The sequence below is a fragment of the Bufo gargarizans genome, chromosome 4, assembly GCF_014858855.1.
Source record: "Bufo gargarizans isolate SCDJY-AF-19 chromosome 4, ASM1485885v1, whole genome shotgun sequence".
NCBI classification, from domain to species: domain Eukaryota; kingdom Metazoa; phylum Chordata; class Amphibia; order Anura; family Bufonidae; genus Bufo; species Bufo gargarizans.
In genome coordinates, this window is record NC_058083.1 from 396796747 (window position 1) to 396814698 (window position 17952).

The 17952-nt window shown below is 42.4% G+C and overlaps 1 protein-coding gene across 1 annotated transcript in view; it reads right to left on the reverse strand.

The window, feature by feature from the left end:
• The window catches only part of LOC122935456 (proton-coupled folate transporter-like), a 668060-nt gene that overhangs the window by 296847 nt on the left and 353261 nt on the right, over nucleotides 1–17952 (reverse strand). Inside the window, exon 5 of the mRNA XM_044291222.1 lies at nucleotides 17350–17433. Within this exon, the coding sequence (XP_044147157.1) occupies nucleotides 17350–17433 (84 nt within the window). The remainder of the gene's footprint in view (nucleotides 1–17349; nucleotides 17434–17952) is intronic.

Genomic DNA, 17952 nt, shown 5'->3' on the forward strand with positions numbered 1-17952 from the left:
TGAATAAAATTTGTTTTTGCTACCAAAATGCGTCACTAAAGGATTGGGACTCTTCACCTCGGCTCGCCACAAGCCATCAGTTCTCTGAAAGGTGCAGAGTCCACCACTTGGAAAGGGAGGGACTGCAGCAACAGCAACTTGGACAGCAGCACGTTCAGCTTCTGCGCCTTTGGATGCGTGCACACATACTGTTGTCTCTTGGCAATTGCTTTGTTGATCGATTGCTAACGGAATGACTGACAAGGAGTAGGAGGAGCAGGAGCATCAGGAACAGCAGACGATTGGGAGCGACAGACAGCTCCCTTCACCTGAGGTGGTGGAGCCTTGACTGTCTGAAATTGGGTGTGGCGTACCACTGGGTGATGCAGTGGTTGCTGCGTCAGGCTGGACCACCACATCGAAGCCACGGTTCTTCCAGGCCACTTTATGGTGACACTGCATATGTTGACGCAGGGCCATGATGCCAACATTGGCACACTGGCCACGCTTCACCTTCTCCCCACAGATTCTACATATGGCGATATTCACCTCCTCTGGAGGCTGTACAAAAAACTGCCACACCGCAGAGTAGGTGATTTTACCAACAACACTACGCACTGACTGATTGATACTGCCGCTGCTCTGTAAACCCGTGGACCCCTCCTTTATAAGGATAAATATTTATAAGAATATTTTTTTTGTTTTCTACTGAAATACGCAACTAAAGGCTTTACCACGTATAACTGCAGCGCTGAAAGCAGAATAAAGGTTTTACCACAAATATTACGGCAGCGCTGAACAATAAATATATATTTTTTTGACCGAAATACATCACTAAAGATTTTGCCGCATATAACTGCAACAGTGAACGCTGAATATATTTTGTTTTTCTACCAAAATACGTCACTAAAGGTTTTACCACATATAACTGCAAAAGTGAACGCTGAATATATTTTGTTTTTGTACTGAAATAATAATAGCTGCAGAAGTGAAATGCATATATATTTTTTCATTTTGTACTGAAATAGGCCACTGAATGCTTTCACCACATATAACTGCAGAAGTGATATGCATATATATTTTTTCGTTTTTGTACTGAAATAGGCCACTAAAGTCTTTCACCACAAAGAAATGCAACGATGAAGTGCGTATATATTTTTCCTTTTTGTACTGAAATAGGCCACTAAACGCTTTTGCCACGAATAAGTGCACCAGTAAAGTACTTATATATTTTTTTCTTTCTGTACTGAAATAAGCTACTAAATGCTTTCAACACATATAACTGCAGAAGTAAACTGAGATTATATTTTTCTTTTTGTACTGAAATAGGCCAGTAAACGCTTTTAGCAGAAATAAATGCACCAGTGAAGTGCATATATTTTTTTCTTTCTGTACTGAAATAGGCCACTTAACACTTTTAGCAGAAATAAATGCACCAGTGAAGTGTGTATATAATTTACTTTCTGTACTGAAATAAGCCACTTAACGTTTTTAGCAGAAATAAATGCACCAGTGAAGTGCGAATATAATTTACTTTCTGTACTGAAATAGGCCAATAAACATGTTCAACACATATAACTGCACAAGTAAAATATATATATATTTTTTGATTTGTACTGAAATAGGTCACTAAAGTCTTTCACCACATATAAATGTGAAGTGCATATATTTTTTTTTCATTTTGGTACTGAAATAGGACACTGAACACATTCACCACATATAACTACAGAAGTGAAATGTGTATATATTTTTTGATTTGTACTGAAATAGGTCACTAAAGTTTTTCACCACAAATAAATCCAACAATAAAGTGCGTATATTTTTTGCCTTTTTTTTACTGAAATAGGACTCTGAATGCTTTTACCACATATAACTTTTATTTTTCCTTTTAGTACTTAATAGGGTACTAAACTCTTTCAACACAAATAACTGCAGAAGTGAAATGTGTATATATTTTTCTTTTTCCACAGATATAAGCCACAAAGCTTTTAAATATAGCACTTGCACCCCAATAACAAGAACAAATTGCTAGAATGCCAAAGTTATATAATGGCTATTTGGATCCCCAAATAATGTTTCCCTGCACTTGTAAATTGCTTTTTTTTCACAATTAGGTTTTTCTAGCACTGTCCCTAGCGTCTTCAGACATCTCTCCCTGCACTAAGATGCTGTGACATGATTTCTCCCTATACTTGTAAATCACTTTTCTGGCACTGTGTCTAGCACCTTCTGATGTCTCTCCCTGCATTATGATACTGTGAAATAATTCCTCCATATCCTTTCTCTGCACTTCTAAATTGTTTTTTCAGGTTTCTTTTTCACAATTAGATTTTTCCTATTGCTGTCCCTAATGACTTTTCACGTCTGTCCCTGCACTCAGAGCGCTGGAAAATGTCTAAGTTGGGTGCAGGTATTTATAGAGCTGTGACATCACAAGTCTGGCTGGCTGCTGATTGGCTGCATGCATGGCATTATGGGTCAGCCCGCCTTCCCAGAGTTCCTTGCCCCATGTCTTCACATGTTTAATTTCCATTGTAGCCGAAATTTAGGAAAAATTGCAATTCGTTACCACAAAGCGTGAGAGAAATTTAATTTTTCCTGAAATTCGGATCAAATTGCACTTCGTCTGATTCAATTTGCTTATCTCTATTCGTTACCACAAAGCACAAGGAAATTCGCCTTGGTAGTGAATCAAATTTTTTATGAAATTCAGATTAAAGTCTACTTTGGATACTTTGATTTGTTCAACACTAAAAAGTATTAAGAATTTTGTTTGTATAGGATAGGACAATCACAATTGAAATATTTAAATTTAAATTTAAGGCATTCATTTTAATATGACACCAAACTGAAGTGATTATTACTGAAAACTAACTTATATTATCATTTTTTAACAAGTCTATTGCTTTGAATATATCAAATGTAGTGTTTAATGAATCAAAGCTTTGAACTTTAATTTCATTCACGATTCTCACACTCCAAGGGATACTTATTTTTCATTGGAAATTTAGCAAATTAATCTTTGCAATTGACTTCCTAACCTTGCTGAAAATCATAAGTTTACTGGAAATGAGAAAGAGCTCTGTACAAATGAGGGTTTCTCAAATTTCTAGCTAATAATATGAAGTTTGCCATCAGAATCTTTTTCTGTTGGAAATAAACTTAATAGTTTAGTTTAGATAGGAAAGCTGATTCATAAAGCAACATGCAATTAAACATCATCTCTTGCATGTTCGTTTTAAATGAAATTAGGTTTTTATTTATGATCAGACCTATGTAAAAAAAATGGGTCATACTTACCAGAAATTTAGACAGCATAGACTAAACAATCACATTGTCTCACTCTAATACATTTGGATGCTTCTTATCTTTAGACACTTTCATCTAACCTTACCCCACATATTGGTTGGCTTAGCTTACAACAATTATTTCCATCAATTCTTTGGCTTTTTAATAACAGTGGTTGTGTTTAAGCCTCACCCTTTACCCCCCTTCCCTTTTCAGCTAAGCCATAACCCCTTATTAACCAGTGTAGAATGCATATAAAGTATTTTAATTATGTCCTAATATCTGTTAAAGGGCCCATGAACACAGGGGTATTATGGTTTTGTACAGCCTTTAAACTGTGAACATTATATGTATTTAGGAAGTACTATTTTTATTCCAATTTGGCTTAAAAAAAATCATCAAAAGTGGTACCAAAACAGCATTGTTTGAACAAAGGCCAACAAAAATCACCGTAGGTTGAACGTTTTATAATCACAAGGTTCTATATCACGAGGAAACATTGAACATGGTACAGAATTCCCATGATGTAACAGTGACTCAAGAGTCATGTTTGCCCTAGCTTAAATGGGCCATTTAATTGGCCTTTTATATAAAACTGCAAAAAATGTTCAATCTCTTCCATGCTTTTGGATGGGCGTATGATTGACTGCAGAATCATACAATTCAGGATTTGTATGTAGTCTTTTACTATGGAAGCTTATACAATAATGTTTAAAAGTTTGAAATCATTCCAGAAATGTTACAATTTTCAAGAAAACTCAAAGGGGGAAAATGTGTCAGATTCCTGTTGCACATGCTATACCAACATTAAGAAACCAATGCTACATGAAAAACAGGCAGCACAATATAAGAAGAGAGACAGGGTACTACATATGAATTAAAGAGCATAATTATACTGAAAATGGAAGGAAACACATAAAGCAAGTGTCACAAAGAGGGGGAGGGGATGGTGCACCACTGACTCCACCCACACCCCTATCCCTGCCTACTTGCACTATCCTTCCTAGGTAATGGAGCTCAACTGGGCGGCGTTCCCTAGCCTTGGTAAGTGCGGAGGGATAAACAAGACAGACAAACATAGAATGGTCAACAAGCAGAGTCAGAACCAGGAGATAACTACAGAACCAGAGGATAAGCAAAGACGGGTCAAAAACAAGCCAAAGTCAAAAACCAGGAGAAGCAAAGCAGACACAAGGAGCAAGCAAGGACGGAGACGATAAACCAGTCAGGAGTCAAAAGCCACGGAATAACACTAAGGTACACTGGATAGAACCTTATTCACAGGCAACCTGTGGCCAGCAGGTTGCCTGTAATTATAGTGGGGAAGAGGAGTCATGTGACGTGGCCCGCGCCACATGACTTATTCCCCTGCAACCAACTGAGCGCCCAGCTCAGCGCTCGGACTCCTTACAGTTGCCATGGGAGTGGAGGACGCCGACCGCACTAAGGAGGTAAGTGCGTCCGGGTCTTCCCCGCCCCCCATTGCTGTGGAGACGAGGAAGCAGTGCACGTCCTCGATCCATACTAGCCACAGGGCACCGGCAACACTGAGGAGGGAGAACATGAAGCCAGCGCCTCGTGACAGCAAGCCAATTTTGCACCTTTGTAGAGATGAAAAAATATATAAATATTTTATTTAGTCTGTCACAAAAATAAACATTAATATAATAACTAGAGTTAAGTGGACACCTGGATGTTTGGGTTTGACGGGTTTGGCCGAACTTCACAAAAAAGTTCTGGACCCCAACTTAACCCGGAACCCCATTAAAGTCAATGGGGAACCAAACTTTTGTGAACTAAAATGGCTCTAAAAATGTCATGGAAAGGGCTAGCAGGACGAGGTCCATATGGAGTAGGAGGTTGAGGAGGCGCTGGATGTGCTAGTGTAGGTGAAAGCAACGGTGGAGGAGGAGGTAGCCTACACTACTTTTTGGTTTTACATTTTTTATTTTTTTAAAATTAGGGTACACCCCAAAACATTGGGAAATATAATCTGTGATAACCCCCTCCAGTAATGCTAAACACATTCTCAGACAATACACTGGCTGCAGGGCAGGCCAGCACATTCAAGGCGTAAAGGACTAGCTCAGGCCATGTGCCCCAATTTGGAGACCCAGTCAGTTTGCGTAGGCGTGTGCAAACATACTGCCCCACCATGTCGCACGTCCCCGTGATGTTCACGATCCAATTTGATATCTGCTCTATCAACTCTTGATGTTCTTTTCTGCGCCTACCATGTTGATCACGGTTAGCAGCGAAGCAGGGTTCCACGCCGGAGAGGGAGCGTGAGAAAGAGAGACCACATCCAAGGCAGATCAATGGATAAAATTTAATTGTGATCGAGCGAAAATGTGGGAGAAGCTATTAAAACAAATGAATTGAAGGAAAGGAGGGGGCACGCGGCAATTACCCACTCCCGACTCGGGGAGGTAGTGACGATAAATAACAATTCAGGACTCATAAGATGCCCTGTTATTAGAATGATTAAAACATTATAGGGAATGTCACTGGGGTATTTTGGATTTGGAAACGTTAGCCAGGAGAGGCCCTGGTGCTGCTTTGTTGACTTTAGATAACTTCTACCTGATCACACGTCCCTGTGACGTCGTCCACATATATTCTCTATCAACTTTCGATGTTCTTTTCTGAGCCTACTATGTTGATCATGGTTATCAGGGAATCAGGGTTCCACGCCGGAGAGGGAGCGTGAGAAAGGGAGACCTCATCCAAGGGAGGTCAATGGCGGAAATGGGATGAAGTGGAAATGTGGGACAAGTTATTGAAGCAGAAGAATCGAATGAAAGGACCAATTAAAGATGAATTTTAGAAATTTAAGTCCCTGTCACCTATGCAAATCAGGGGTTTTTAATCGCCAGAAATAGGTTAATGTCACCAACCAATGGAACAGATGATATTTAAAAATTTTGGTCCTCTCACCTATTCAGAGCAGGGGTTCAGTCACAGCAAAAATTGTAACATGTCAGTCAAGAATGTAACAGAAAAATTTGTGAAATTTATAATCCTGTCTACTAGGTAGAGCAGGGGTCTATCACAGCCAAAAATTGTTGAATGTCACCTGAAAATGTAACACAAATTTGTGATTTTTTTTTTTTTTTTACCTGTCTACTAGGTAGAGCAGTGGTATATCACACCAATAGTTGGTGAATTTCACTTAAAAATGTAATAGATAAATTAGTGATTTTTTTTTACCTGTCTACTAGGTAGAGCGGTGGTATATCACACCCAAAAATTTGTGAATTTCACCCGAAAATGTAACAGACAAATTAGTGAATTTTTAATACCTATCTACTAGGTATAGCAGTGGTATATCACACCCAAAAATTGGTGAATTTCACCCAAAATGTAACAGACAAATTAGTGGAATGACATAAAATAAAATACTTACAAAAAAAAAAAAAACTTGATTTAAGAGGTGGAGGTCCATATGGAGTAGGAGTTTGAGCAGGCGGTGGACATAGCGGTGTAGGTGGACGGAGCAGAGGAGGAGGACAAGGTAACCAACACAGATTTTATTTTGTTTTTTTATTTTTATTAGTGTACACTCCAAAAGAGTGTGAAATATCCAAAATATAAGAAAGAGCAATTGTGCTGTAGTATAAAAATGGCTGGTTAAGGCCGGTATACATGTCTATTCTGCAAAAGGTACGCACAAGTCCTGTGAGATCCATGCCTGGTTCATTTTAATGAACGTGGGCTTGTCCACATTGGCTGTGAACAGGCGGCTGTGCTTGTTTGTGATAACGCCCCCAGCCGTGCTAAACACACATTCAGATAATACAGCACCTCCAAGGCGTAAAGGGCAAGCTCAGGATATGTGCCCAATTTGCAGACCCAGAAATTGAAGGGGGCAGACCCGTCATTCAGTACGTGAAGGCGCGTGCACACATAGTGCTCCACCGTGTTGCTGAAATGCTGCCTCCTGCTAATATGTTCCATATCAGCTGGTGGTGCTGGTTGTTGTGGCATCCTGACAAAGCTTTTCCACATTTCAGCCATGCTAACTCTGTCTTCTGAGGTGCTGGTGGTGACGCAGCTGCGTTGGCGACCTCTTCCTCCTTCTCTGCCTTCGCCTTGTGCTTCCACTGTGCCCCCGCTGTCAGGTGGGAATGCTATCAGTAGCGCGTCTACCAGCGTGTGCTTGTACTCGCGCATTTTACGATCACGCTCCAATGAGGGAATTAAGGATGGTACCTTGTCCTTGTAACAGGGATCCAGCCGCGTGGCCACCCAGTAATCAGCACAAGTTTGAATGTAGGCAACTCAGCGGTCGTTGCAGAGAAACTGCAGCATGCATTTGCTCATGTGTGTCAGGCTGCCCAGAGGCAATGAAAAGCTGTCCTCTGTGGGAGGTGTATCGTCTGTGTCCGCTGTATACCCCCAGCCACGCACCAGTGATGGCCATGAGCTGGCCTGGGTGCCATCCTGCTGTGAACATAATTCCTCCTCCTCCATCTCCTCCTCCTAATCCTCTACCTCGTCATCCTCCAGAACTGTGCCCTGGCTGGACAATTGTGTACCTGGCATTTGTGGGTGCAGGAACCCACCCTCGGAGCCACTTGTGAGTGACTGACCGTAAACCCTATGAAATGATCCCTCTTCCTCCTCCTCCTCCTGTGCCACATCCTCTTTCATCATCGCCAGCTGCGTTTTTTCAAGGAGGCATAGAAGTGGGATAGTATAGCTGAGAATGGCGTTATCGGCACTGGCCATGTTGGTGGAGTACTCGAAACAGCACAACAAGGAACACAGGTCTTGCGTGGAGGCCCAGTCATTGGTGGTGAAGTAGTGCTGTTCCGCCGAGCGACTCACCCATGCGTGCTGCAGCTGAAACTCCACTATCGCCCACAGACTGGCTAGCATGTGCAAGGTGGAGTTCCACCTTGTGGGCATGTCGCATATGAGGCGGTAAGCGGGAAGGCCGAAGTTACACAGCAGCGCACAGACGGCAAGCACTTTATGCAGCAGCTCTGACATATCTAGGTAATTTTTAAGGAATATCTGCACCACCAAATTCAGCACATGCGCCAGACAAGGAATGTGCGTCAAACCGGCAAGTCCCAGAGCTGCTACAAATTTTCGCCCATTATCGCACACTACCAGGCCGGGCTTGATGCTCACTGGCACCAACCACTCATCAGTCTGTTGTTCAAGGCCCATCAACATCTCCTGCGAGGTGTGGGGTTTGTCCCCCAAACAGATACGTTTTAAAACTGCCTACTGTCATTTACCCCTTGCTGTGCTGAAGTTGGTGGTGAAGGTGTTACGCTGACCGGATGAGGAGCCGGTAGAGGACGAGGAAGTGGAGTAGGAGGAGGAAGCAACAGGAGGCAAACTGAAGCGCCCTACAATCCTCAGTGGTGGAAGGACATGCGCCAAACTGCTATCCGCCTCAGGCCCAGCCGCCACTGCATTTACTCAGTGTGCTGTTATGGAGATATAACGTCCCTTACTAGTGGCGTCGCTAGAGGGGGGCGAGGGGGGGCAATTGCCCCCCCTATGTTGTTCCTTGCCCCCCCGGGTGCCCCCCCGCTGATTCCCCTGAGTGAATACTAATGAGCGCTTCCATTATGGAAGCGCTCATTAGTACCGAAGAACCAGGAAGTGGTGAACGCTCTGTACTCACCACTTCCTGGTCCTCGGCTGTCGGCTGTGCAGGGCTGCGCACAGCGTGAGGTCGCTCTGTGACCTCACGCTGTGCGCGCCAGTTTAGAGCACAGTCGACTGAGGAGGGAGAAAATGGCAGGCGGCGTCCGTCCAGGAGCAGGAGAGGTAAGTGTTTTTTTATTTTATTTTATAAAAAATGTGGCTGCTGGGGGCTAATAGGAGGCATATGGGGCTAATAGGAGGCATATGGGGGCATTTAGACGCATATGGGGCTAATTGGAGGCATATTTGGGGGCTAATTGGAAGCATATTTGGGGGCTAATTGGAGGCATATGGGGGCATTTGGAGGCATATTTGGGGGCTAATTGGAGGCATATTTGGGGGCTAATAGGAGGCATATTTGGGGGCTAAAAGGAGGCATATGGGGCTAATAGGAGGCATATGGGGGCTAATAGGAGGCATATGGGGGCTAATTGGAGGCATATGGGGTCTATGGGGCTAATTGGAGGCATATGGGGGCTAATTGGAGGCATATAGGGGCTAATTGGAGGCATATAGGGGCTAATTGGGGGCTAATAGGAGGCATATGGGGGCTAATTGGTGGCTAATTGGAGGCATATGGGGGCTAATTGGAGGCATATGGGGTCTATGGGGCTAATTGGAGGCATATGGGGGTTAATTGGAGGCATATGGGGGCTAATTGGAGGCATATGGGGGCTAATTGGAGGCATATAGGGGCTAATTGGAGGCATATAGGGGCTAATTGGGGGCTAATAGGAGGCATATGGGGGCTAATTGGGGGCTAATTGGAGGCATATGGGGGCTAATTGGAGCCATATGGGGGCTAATTGGAGGCATATGGGGTCTATGGGGCTAATTGGAGGCATATGGGGTTAATTGGAGGCATATGGGGGCTAATTGGGGGCTAATAGGAGGCATATGGGGGCTAATAGGAGGCATATGGGGGCTAATAGGAGGCATATGGGGGCTAATTGAAGGCATATGGGGGCTAATAAGAGGCATAATGGGGGCTAATTAGAGGCATAATGTGGGCTAATGAGGCATAATGTGGGCTAATGAGGCATAATGGGGCTAATATGAAGAATAATGGGGGCTAATGAGGCATAAGGGCTGATATGGGGGCTAATGAGAGGCATAATGAGGGCTAATGAGAGGCATAATGTGTCATCCACAGATGCCCCCATAACAGTGTGTCTTCCACAGATCCACCATAACAGTGCGCCTGTGCACTGACGAGAGACAGAAAGAAGGGGAAAGAATCCGCGGAAGCAAGCAGAGGACGGCACAGCAGACGACTGAATAGCTTCTTTTGTAAGTAAATTGTTTTATTATAAATGTATCCCTGCATACCGCAACTCTCTAGTATTTTGTAATCTTATTTCTATATACTTATTTTGTTTTTGCCCCCCCATTTTTGACTGTGGTATCTTTGTGCCCCCCCTATATATTGTTCCTAGAGTCGCCACTGTCCCTTACCGTGCTTACTGGTCCACGTATCCGTAGTGAGGTGTACCTTGCCACAGATGGCAGTGCACAGAGCACACCTTGGTTGTGCAGGGAAGGGATGGCACGCCTGGAAAAGTAGTGGCGGCTGGGCACGACCTACTGTGGGACAGCCACCGCAATAAGGATTTTAAAGCTCTCCGTCTCCACTAGATGGAATGACAGCATTTCAAAGGACAGTAGTTCTGAAATGCTGGCATTCAGGGCCAGGGATCATGGGTGGGTAGGGGTGTACTTCCTCTTCTGCTCCAGTGTTTGGGAGACGGAGAGCTGAACGCTTCCGTGGGACATTGTGGAGATGCTTGGTGACAGTGGTGGCGGTGTTGCTGGCAGATCCTCTGTTTGCGGGGTGGCAGGTAGCACTGTCACTCCAGAGGTGGATGAAGAGGCCGAGACTGCAGCAGAAGAGGAAGCAGGAGGAGCCAGAGACCTTTTTTGGTTTTTGAGGTGTTTACTCCACTGCAGCTCGTGCTTTGCACTTAGATGCCTGGTCATGCAGATTGTGCTCAGGCTGAGAACGTTTATGCCTCTCTTCAGGCTCTGATTGCACAGCGTGAAAACCACTTGTGTCTTGTCGTCAGCACATTGTCTGAAGAACTGCCACGCCAGGGAACTCCTTGGAGCTGGCTTTGGTGTGCTTGGTCCTTTGCTGCGGTGGGCAGTAGCAGGCCTAATGTCTAAGGGACGACTACTCCGCTTTTGCAACCTGCTCCCTCTACTCCTGCTGTGCTGGTGGCTCTGTGCGACCACCGCCTCTTCCTCCGAACGACACAGGTAACTTGCATGACCTTGATTCCATGTGGGGTCGAGGACCTCATCGTCCTCCACATCATCTTCCACCCAGTCTTCACCCCTGCCCTCCTTGTCGGTCTGCACACTTTTGAAAGCCCCAGCAGTTGGCACCTGTGTTTTGTCATCATCCGAGACATGCTGTGATGGTCCTCCCATGTACTCATCTTGAAAGATAAGTGGTTGGCCATCTGTGCACTCAATCTCTTCCACTTCTGGGGCAGGGCTAGGTGGATTGCCCTGGAAAACCCTGCTAACAGAGTCATCAAACAGCACAAGAGACTGCTGCATGACTTGGGGCTCAGACTGCTTGGCTGATTTGCAAGGGGGTGAGGTGAAAGACTGATGGACATGGGCTGCAGGTGCCAACCGTGGTCTTTCAGCAGGAGACTGGGTGGGAGACAATATGAAGGAACTGTTAGGCACTGTCAGCAACCCAATCTTCTATCCACTGTACTTGTTCTGGCCTCACCATTCGTAGAGTCGCATTAGGCCCGACCAAATACCGCTGCAGGTACTGTCACCTACTCGCACCTGAGGAAGGTGTTTCACTTGTGCGTGTAGCTGGCATAAATCAACCACATCATCTCCCTGCAACAGGAGCTCCACCAGCAGCACCACGACCGGGGCCACTTCTCATATTTCTCAAATTTAGGATCTTGCCCAAAATGTTTTTTTTTATAGCAGAATAGAACAACAGTATTTAAAGGGTGTATCTCACACGTACAGATGCAGACTAGGCCGCAAATTAAGATTTTTGCCCAAAATGGGTGTTTATTTAATACCAGAATAGTACAGCAGTATCTAAAGCATGTATCGCACACTGAAAGATGCAGACAAGGCCGCAAATTAAATATTTTGCCCTAAATGGGTGTTTTTTAAAACCAAGAATTTTAGAGCTGTATTTCTAGTTTAAATTGCACACTGACTAATGCGGCAGAGGCCCAAGATGGAGGTTATTCCCAAAAATGTGTGTTTTTTAAAAGCCTGACAATTTCAAGCTTGTTTTTAACAATCACAGATGCAGCAAAGGCTGCAATATTAAGTATTTTGCCCAAAAAGGGTGTTTTTTACTAGCAGAATATGACAGCAGTATATAACACTTGAATTTCACACGTACAGATGCAGCAAGGGCTGTAAAATTGAGTATTTTGCCTAAAAAAGGTGTTTTATAAAACCCAGAAAATTATAGCTGTATTTCAAGCTTAAAGGAAGTCCATACACAGGCCATATACAGTGCTTACGTGGCTCTGTAGCACACCTATACAGGATTTTAACAGTACCTTTGTTCTTTTCTTTAGACTTGCACCAGCAGGAAAAACGAAGTTTAATTCATATGCAAATGAGCACTTGCAAGTGCCCAGGGGAGGCGTTCAGTGTATAAGTGCCCAGGCTGCTCTGCCTTCTTTTCACTTTACTCCTACCCAGCCTCTTCCTTTGCCCGCCCTCCAAGTTCGGACCTATCGATGAGGCAAGATACTTGGAGGGCGGGCAAAGGCGGAGACTGGGAAGGAGTACAGTGAAAAGAAGGCAGAGCAGCCTGGGCACTTTCACACTGAACACCGCCCCTGGGCACTTGCGAGTGTTTATTTGCATATGAATTAAACTTTGTTTTTCCCGCTGATGCAAGTCTAAAGAAAAGAACAAAGGTACTGTTACAATCATGAATAGGTGTGCTACAGAGCCATGTAAGCACTGTATATAGCCATATGGAGGTGACAGACTTCCTTTAACCACTTCAGCCACCCTAGCTTAAACCCCCTTAATGACCAGATCACTTTTTACAATTCTGCACTACACTACTTTCACGGTTTATTGCTCGGTCATACAACTTACCACCCAAATGAATTTTACTTCTTTTTCTTCTCACTAATAGAGCTTTTATTTGGTGGTATTTCATTGCTGCTGACATTTTTACTTTTTTTGATATTAATCAAAATTGAAATTCACTTTCTGTTGCAAAATTTTTCAAATAAAACTCCATTTCTATATAATTTTTACTCTAAATTTATTGTTCTACATGTCTTTGATTTAAAAAAAAAATGCAATAAGTGTATATTTATTGGTTTGCACAAAAGTTATAGCATTTACAAACTATGGTACAAAAATGTGAATTTCCGCATTTTGAAGCAGCTCTGACTTTCTGAGCACCTGTCATGTTTCCTGAGGTTCTACAATGCCCAGACAGTAGAAACACCCCACAAATGACCCCATTTCGGAAAGTAGACACCCTAAGGTATTCGCTGATGGGCAAAGTAAGTTCATGGAAGTTTTTATTTTTTGTCACAAGTTAGCGGAAATTGATTATAAATTTTTTATTACAAAGTCTCATATTCCACTAACTTGTGACAAAAAATAAAATTTTACATGAACTCGCCATGCCCCTCACGGAATACCTTGGGGTGTCTTCTTTCCAAAATGGGGTCACATGTGGGGTATTTATACTGCCCTGGCATTTTAGGGGCCATAAAGCGCGAGAAGAAGTCTGGAATCCAAATGTCTAAAAATGCCCTCCTAAAAGGTACTCATTGGAATTTGGGCACCTTTGCACACCTAGGCTGCAAAAAAGTGTCACACATGTGGTATCACCGTACTCAGGAGAAGTAGGGCAATGTGTTTTGGGGTGTATTTTTACATATACCCATACTTTGTGTGAGAAATATTTCTGTAAATGACAACTTTTTTAACATTTTTTCATACAAAGTTGTCAATTTACTGAGATATTTTTCTCACCCAGCATAGGCATATGTGAAAATACACCCCAAAACACATTGCCCTACTTCTCCTGAATACGGCGATACCACATGTGTGACACTTTTTTGCAGCCAAGATGCGCAAAGTGGCCCAAATTCCTTTAGGTTTTCACAGGGCATTTTTATGATTTGGATTCCGTGAGGGGTATGGTGAGTTCATGTAAGATTTTATTTTTTGTCACAAGTTAGTGGAATATGAGACTTTGTAAGAAAAAAAAAAAAATTCCGCTAACTTGTAGCAAAAAAAAATCTTCTATGAACTCGCCATGCCTCTCAAAAGTGATCTTTATAGAGCCGCAGCGATTTTACAGTCTGCGGTGGGGCAGACTGAACGCAAGTGTGCGCACAAGATCAGGCCTGATCGGGCGAACACTGTTTTTTGTAGAGCCTATAGAACATACCCTATTCTTGTCCGCAATTGCGGACATGAAAAGGCTTTTTCTATATAGTTCTGGCAATGTGCGGATCCGCAAAATGCGGAAAGCACATTGCCGGTGTCCGTGTTTTGCGGATCCCTTTTTTTTTCTCCCAAGCTATGAGCTGGGAGAAGGAGACGCCAGCAGGCTCCTCCCAGTTGAGCCAAAAATCTGAAGATATCGGAGCCTATACCGGGAGAACGGAGTGGCGCCCAGGGATAATAGTTAGTGCAGGATATTGTAGGATATTGCCAAAATTGGTGTTTTTTTAAACCCAGATTATTATTGTAATATTTCAAGCTCGTTTTTACAATAACAGATGCAGCAAAGGCTGCAATATTAAGTACTTTGCCCAAAAAGGGTGTTTTTTTTTATAACAGACTATGACAGCAGTATATAACGCTTGAATTTCACACTGACAGATGCAGACAGGGCTGCAAATTAAGTATTTTGGCAAAATGGGTGTTTTTTTTTTTTAAATAACAGAATATGACAGCAGTGTATAACACTTGAATTTCACACGTACAGATGCAGCAAGGGCTGTAACATGAACTATTTTGCCCAAAGAGGGTGTTTTTTAAAACCCAGAAAATTATAGCTGTATTTCTAGCTTAAATTGCACACTGACTAATGCTGCAAAGGCACCAGATGTAGGATATTGCCAAAAATTGGTGTTTTTTTTAAACCTAGATTATTATTGCAGTATTTCAAGCTTGGATTTCAATGTCACAAAAGCACAGATGCAGTGCTGGTGCACTGAGCTTGCATAAAATGGCAGCCGCCGCCCACCTAACTAACAGATGGATAAAAGTTATTTTTCTTGGTCACTGGGCTCAGGGCAGGGTAAAAACATTGTGCACCCACAAAACAAAATGTAGGTAGACAGCTGAGTTAACAAGCACTTCTGATTAAAGATTCTGTCCTATTCTCTCCCTCCCAGCAGCAGCATCACTAATCAGAGCAGAGTGACGTGCAGCGCTTCGTGACTCCAGTTTATATAGAGGCTGGGTGACATGCTGCACTGGCCAATCACAGCCATGCCATTAGTAGGCATGGCTGTAATGGCTTCTAAGGGCAAACAAGTTAAACGTTTGTTGATCGGCTGCTCTGCAGCCTTTCAAAAAGTGCCAAGAAATCGCCAAACACCAAACCCAAACTTTTACTGAAATGTTCGGGTCCGGGATCCAAAAATCCTTAAATTCGGTACGAACCCAAACTTTACAGTTCGGGTTCGCTCAACCCTAATAACAACATGTCAAAAACAATTTAAAACATATCACATCAGGAGGGTTACTCCAGCAGTATATGCAGTGGCCTTACCCTCCCCACCAGAGCTAGCCCCCAATATGGTCAATTCACAAATATATGAGACTAGTGAATATGAAATTCACAATAAAACTAAATAAATTATCAGCAAAGCATCACAAATAAAACATCACATAAATAAGATATTTATCCTTTGCCACACCACAACATAATTATATGTTGTGATAAAAACATTGATGACCCAGAGATATATTTTCTGTATGTTTCTTTGAACGATAGCTCTTTTGTCTGTCTATCAGACGACAATTGCAAGCATGGCCAACTTCTTTTCAGACTATGACTATCATTTTGATAATCCTTACACCAATGCGCATTGCCACCTTTAGTCTACATCTTAGATTTAGTATTAGCAAATCCGCCCCAAAGTTTTATAAAAAAAAAAGCTAAATAGATAGGAAATATTATATAGGCAACAAGATGAGACACGATAAGTGTTGCTTGAAAAGAGAAACAATGTATTGCCTTGCTAAATAATGATCCATCCTACACGTCCAGCCTTGTAGACCTTTGACACTCTAGTTGTTAATTTGTTGAGTTAATCTGCAGAAATGTGACCCCATGCTCCCCAAAGCTCTTCTCACAAGTTGTATTTGCTTTATGGAAATTCTTTTGTACTAGGTACTCCCTGCTGGCCAAGGTGTTCCTACAACAGCTCAATAGGATTAAGAACTGGGGATTGTTCTGGTCAACCCACTACAGACCGAATACCAGCTGACTATGGCTAAGGCCACACAGCTCCTTCTAGTCATACAAGGTAAGGCCACATTGTTCCACTAGTGCATCAAATCTAGTTGCTTTGTTGCAAGCTACAATTTACTGTGACCACAACATGACAGTCGACAAATATCCAAACCTGTTTCTACACAACCTTATTCCTTATGATTGTGACCGTCATTGGACATTTGTGGTTTTAATGTAGTGTGGTCGTGAGTTGCAGATTAGCCTTAGACTGACCTTAAATAGGTCCTTTATAATTTGGTGCTGTGCTTTGGGTCATTGTCCTGTGGTAGGGTGAATGCTGTGTGCGCTGTATATGCAAAAGTAGCACATATTTTTATTTTTATTTTAGATACATTTGAGCAATAAAACATTTATTTGCAGTAGTTTGCAAAGCCTTTAAACATAAATAAGTGTAAGGGCTCATGCACACGAATGTGTGCCGGCTGGGCCCATATTGCCCGCCTCAGCCGTTTTTGCGTCGCATCGCGGATGCAGATCTATTCACTTGAATTGGTCCCCAATCTGGAAGGTGTGGAACGGAGGCACAGAACCCCACGGAAGCACTACAGAGTGCTTCTGTGGGGTTTCTTTCGATGCCTCCGCACCACAAACAAAATAGAACATACATGTCTAATCACGAACCCCCTCAAGTTAAACGGGTCAGCCGCACAGATTTGGCCCGTGCATTAGGGAATGGAAATAGCAGTCCCCAATGCATGGAAAGGCAGGGCAGCGGCCGTGTGCATGAGCCCTAAGAGTGATAATGTCTGCATTTCAATCAATAGGATATAAATCTATTTATTTATGTGACTAAGCAAAAGGTTGCACAAAGGCATCATATTAAGACAAGACAATAGTATTTCCTTCTCTCTCCGAAATCATGTAGAAAACAATATAAACTACATGTTTTATGTTGCATTTTATTTTACCTTGTTCATTTGGATACGCAATTTTCGAGGATACAGATCGCAGAACTGCTATAGTATATCCACTTGGAGCATATATTATACCACCTGTGGGAGACACAAAGCAATATAAAATAATTTAACAACAATAAATATAAGTTGCCATTATTCACAATGCTAAAACTATTTAAAATATTTAGCAAATTACTGAATTCAGAAATAATGGAAGTTGTTTTTAACAAACTGCTCAATATTATTTGTATTCTTTATTTAATAATGTATTTTCTAATTTAACAACTGTGTCTTTTGTGCTACTCCTGAGTTTTGCAGTAGCAAAGTATATGATGTAATGTGTTAAATTCTACAAACAGGATGTTTCTCTTGAAGGGAGTGTGTGATCAGAAAATGACCTATTGTTTAAATCAAGTTTTTATGTTTAACCTTTTTTTAAAGAATTTTTGATAATGTTATTTTACATTTTCCATGTCAACATCTATATGTAAACAAAAAATATTAAATCATGCAGTTCTCGCTCTGGCCACTAAGCCTAATAAGAGGTGCCACTTCTTAGTCTCTATAGATCACTTTACTGAAGCTATATATTATTCTAAACCTGCCTGTAATGAT